General features: G+C 36.5%; 1 protein-coding gene across 1 annotated transcript; it reads left to right on the top strand.

Annotated features, from left to right (window-relative positions):
- The first annotated feature begins 2,140 nt into the window (after positions 1–2,140).
- LOC128235473 (potassium voltage-gated channel subfamily C member 2-like) lies at positions 2,141–3,990 on the top strand. The gene is made up of 3 exons (XM_052950290.1): positions 2,141–2,668; positions 3,127–3,374; positions 3,687–3,990. The coding sequence occupies exons 1-3, from the start codon at positions 2,141–2,143 to the stop codon at positions 3,988–3,990; spliced, it is 1,080 nt and encodes a 359-aa protein (XP_052806250.1).

Raw genomic sequence — 3,990 nt, 5'->3', positions numbered from 1 at the left:
AAGGAGCACTGTTTTAACTTGATACTTGTTATAACAAGAGCTGTCACAGAGACAGCGCGCTCGACTATTCCGCCGCTTTTCAGTGTAAGGATTGAAAAGATTTGGCAAAACATGCATGGATCACTGTAAGATTAGATTTCAATGCAATACATGATGTGCTGAGATATTAACATAAATGTGGTTACATGGAAAAATTTTACCAAAATTTTTAAGTCTAATAATAAAGGACCATTATTTGCAAAATACAGTTATCTAACTTGGTTATTAAATTAGGTTGGGTGGTTGAATACCATTGTAAAAAGTCTCAATGCAAAACATCAAGTGGTTGCTGAGATATTATCCTATGTGTGCTAACATGCAAGACCTTAACCAGAATTTCTAAGTCGCATAATAAAAGAGCAAAAATGATATAATATGAAAGATACAGTTATCTTATTTGATTAGATAAGAAGACTAAATGGTTGGGAGCCTGTGTGTAAAGTTTCAATGCAATACATCATGTATTCGCTGAGGTATTGACTTAAAAGTGGTTACATGCAAAACTTTAACCAGAATTTCTATGTCGAATAAAAAATGAGTCATTATTTGAATTCATTGCAAACTAGAGTTATCTTACTTGTTTATTTAAGTAGATAGGATGGTCGAGTACCATTGTATAAGGTCTCAATGCAATACATCAAGTAGTTGCCGAGATATTAACCTATGTGCGCTTACATGCAAAACCTTAACCAGAATTTCTTAGTCAAATAATAAAAGCCCATAATTTGCATTATATTCACAAAAGTGTTATCTTACTTATTTAATTTAGTAGGTTAGATAGTTAAGAATACACATCTAAAGTTTCAATGCAATACATGATATATTTGCTGAGATATTGACTCAAATGTGGTTACATGCAAAACCTAAACCAGAATTTCTAAGTCAAAATAAAAAAGGGCAATTATTTTGCATTAAATCCAAACTAGAGTTATCTAACTTGGTTCATTAAGTAGGTTGGATAGTTGAGTACCATTGTATATAGTGTCAATGCAATTCCTCAAGTAGTTGCTGAGATATTAACCTATGTGTGCTTGCACGCAAAACCTTAATCATAATTTCTAAGTCAAATAATAAAGGCCTATTATTTGCATCAAATGCAAACTAGAGATATCTAACTTGGTTAATTAAGTAGGTTGGATGGTTGAGTACCATTGTTTAAAGTCTCAATGCAATATCTCAAGTAGTTGCTGGGATATTAACCTATGTGTGCTTGCATGCAAAACCTTAACCAGAATTTCTAAGTCGAATAATAAAGGCCTATTATTTGCATTATGTTCAAATAAGTGTTATCTAACTTCATTAATTTAGTAGGTAAGATAGTTGGGAATACATATCTAAAGTTTCAATGCAATACATGATGTATTTACTGAGATATTGACTTAAAGGTGCTTGCATGCAAAACCTTAACCAAGGTGTGACGCCAACGCCGACGCTTGGGTGAGTAGTAAAGCTCTCCTTATTCTTCGAATAGTCGAGTTAAAAAATACAAACCTGGCGTTTTCCTTGCATTCTGTGAAAGTAAACGGTGGATAAGTTGTGTACATGTATTTACCATTATGCCACAAAAAATATACACTCAGGTTCGCAATAAACATACTGGACAAACATATACTTTGACACGATTTTCATCGAGTTAACATTTCACATTATTAGGAAAAGGAGTGTTGTTTTCTTGTGCCTCTAACCCGGAAATTAAATTACTAAGCGAACTGTCAATATATTCGTTCTGTAAATCACTCATGTTATTGGAAGACTTTACTCACTCATTATTGAAGTCCCGATGAAGTTAGTCCAATATGTACGTTATAAACGATTGTAATAAGCGTCAATCGCATTAATTTGCCCCGGGTCTTCTTGGTTGAGTGGTGCTTAGGTAAATAACATAACTTATAGGAGATTCACCAAAGCATAATGAGCTCTGTGGCATCCAATACCTCTGACAATTCACAGAACTATGTTAACATCACTTCGCAACATCTAATACCTTAGCATTTGGATTGGGTCTCCTGTTCTGTTTGAGGAACGAATTACGTCAAAGCAAACACTGCATCAGCGTACGGCAAAGATTTTTCGAAGCGTAACTGAGTTCGAACAATTAACTATGTCAAACAACAAGAATCGGAAGGGAAACAGTGAGATCATTATACTCGACATCGGTGGAACTATATTTAAAACACAGAGGTCGGTGCTTCAGCGAATCCCTTGCAGTGTTCTAGCGAATGTCACAAAAAGCGAGGACATGGAAATAAACGAAGACAATGGGGATAGAGACGACAATAACAAACATTTTTATTTCGACCTCGACGCCACCTCGTTTAACCATATATTGAACGCCTACCGCGATGGTGAGATTCACATCGCCAAGGATATATGTCCAGTGAAATTTCAAAAGGAGTTAAACTTTTGGAAAATCCCTATAAGTATGTTAGCGCCATGCTGTTGGAAGTACTTTTATGAATCAGCTGACGATGTGGAATCAACAAATATCATTCTGAATAAACCACGTCCAGGTAACACATCGACTAACGCTATTGAAGACTGTGGAGTAAGCCAACAGCCAACTAACATACCAAGGGGAAACAGTATTTGGCGATTTTTGGATGATCCTGCTTCGTCAGCTGCAGCCAAAGTAAGCGTAGTTTATATTTAGCCATAAAATAAATTATTTTATCATCATGTTAAATAGTTGGTATAGTCTTAACTGAAACGTGAAAAGGCGCTAAGACCAACATTGACCAGTGACGATATTTTGATTGTTGTGTTGTTTGTTGGCTTGTAGCGCGGTGTCTCTAGTATGTAGTCCCTTAAAACATGGCCCTGGTTAAAATGTAGAACACTAAGCTTTTTCCTGTACTGTAGAATGTCCCTTGTTTTATTAGTGTTTCGATTAAGTACGTTATAAGTAGTGTTTATGTATAAGTGCCATGAATAAAACTCGTATAATCTCACCATCATGTGACCACGTTCCAAAATAGGTTACGTATGATAGCTTGAAAAGTTGCCGGATGTATCGAAATAAAAGTAAACAATTTTGTCCTTAAGAACAAAAACAATTTGTAGCTCTGATGCTCGTACTTTCTTCTTCAGGTTTACTGCTTCGTCTATTCCTTTATCGTTGTGATCAGCTCCATTTTGCTGTTTATTGTCTGGGAACCGTGGGCTAGAGTTGACTCTTACCTCTATGAACCGTTGGTCAATGTCAGCTACTTCAAACTCTCGGACGCTGATATCAATCAGTTCAAAACGGATGTGATCACCAGCAACAAAGCTGTGCTGCTTTATTTAACTGATCCCAACCCATGGATATTTGGAGCGGAGGTCTTCTGTCTGATGTGGTTCGTTGTAGATTGTGTAGTACATTTCTCGGCATGTCCACACAAGAAGCGTTATTTTCACGATATCTTTAACATTGACAAAGCGCACATAATATTGTGCATGTTTATTGCGAAATTGTTCGTAACCAATAAACACATTATAGCGAACTCGACAATTCTCTACGTTTATATCGTTATCAACGCAATTAGCATTTTCCGTTGTTTCCTTATTATAAGACTACGGAAAATATTTCGCCGTTTTGACATTCTCCTCATTGCTCTATTGAAAAGTTGCAACGAATTTTTACTTTTGCTGGTATTGTTTTTAGTCAGCATTTCTGTGTACGGCACTATGATTTACTTTGTCGAAATCAAGAATAACACGTTCGAGAATGTCGGGCTTGCCATGTGGTGGTCACTGATTACCATGACGACGGTTGGCTATGGAGACTTCTTTCCCACAACGACTCTAGGATACATCGTTGGAGCCGTGTGTGCTATTAATGGCATTATCGTGATAGCCTTGCCGGTGGCCGCCATCGCGTCCAACTTCTCCAAGTTCTTTTCAAGGTTTGAGGACTCAGAGAGACACAAGAAGGATGTGGAGGCTGAAAATAATAGAAAAAAGAATGCTTAA

The sequence above is a fragment of the Mya arenaria genome, chromosome 5 (genome assembly GCF_026914265.1).
Source record: "Mya arenaria isolate MELC-2E11 chromosome 5, ASM2691426v1".
NCBI classification, from domain to species: domain Eukaryota; kingdom Metazoa; phylum Mollusca; class Bivalvia; order Myida; family Myidae; genus Mya; species Mya arenaria.
This window is presented reverse-complemented; position numbering and strand designations above follow the sequence as displayed.

What these genes read in the sequence shown, in the direction of transcription:
- LOC128235473 (XM_052950290.1), top strand. Translation starts at nt 2,141, where the DNA reads ATGTCAAACAACAAGAATCGGAAGGGAAACAGTGAGATCATTATACTC. An exon ending in CTTCGTCAGCTGCAGCCAAA is followed by an intron (nt 2,669 to 3,126) that starts GTAAGCGTAGTT and finishes TTTCTTCTTCAG; the next exon opens with GTTTACTGCTTCGTCTATTC. An exon ending in GAGGTCTTCTGTCTGATGTG is followed by an intron (nt 3,375 to 3,686) that starts GTTCGTTGTAGA and finishes GTTTTTAGTCAG; the next exon opens with CATTTCTGTGTACGGCACTA.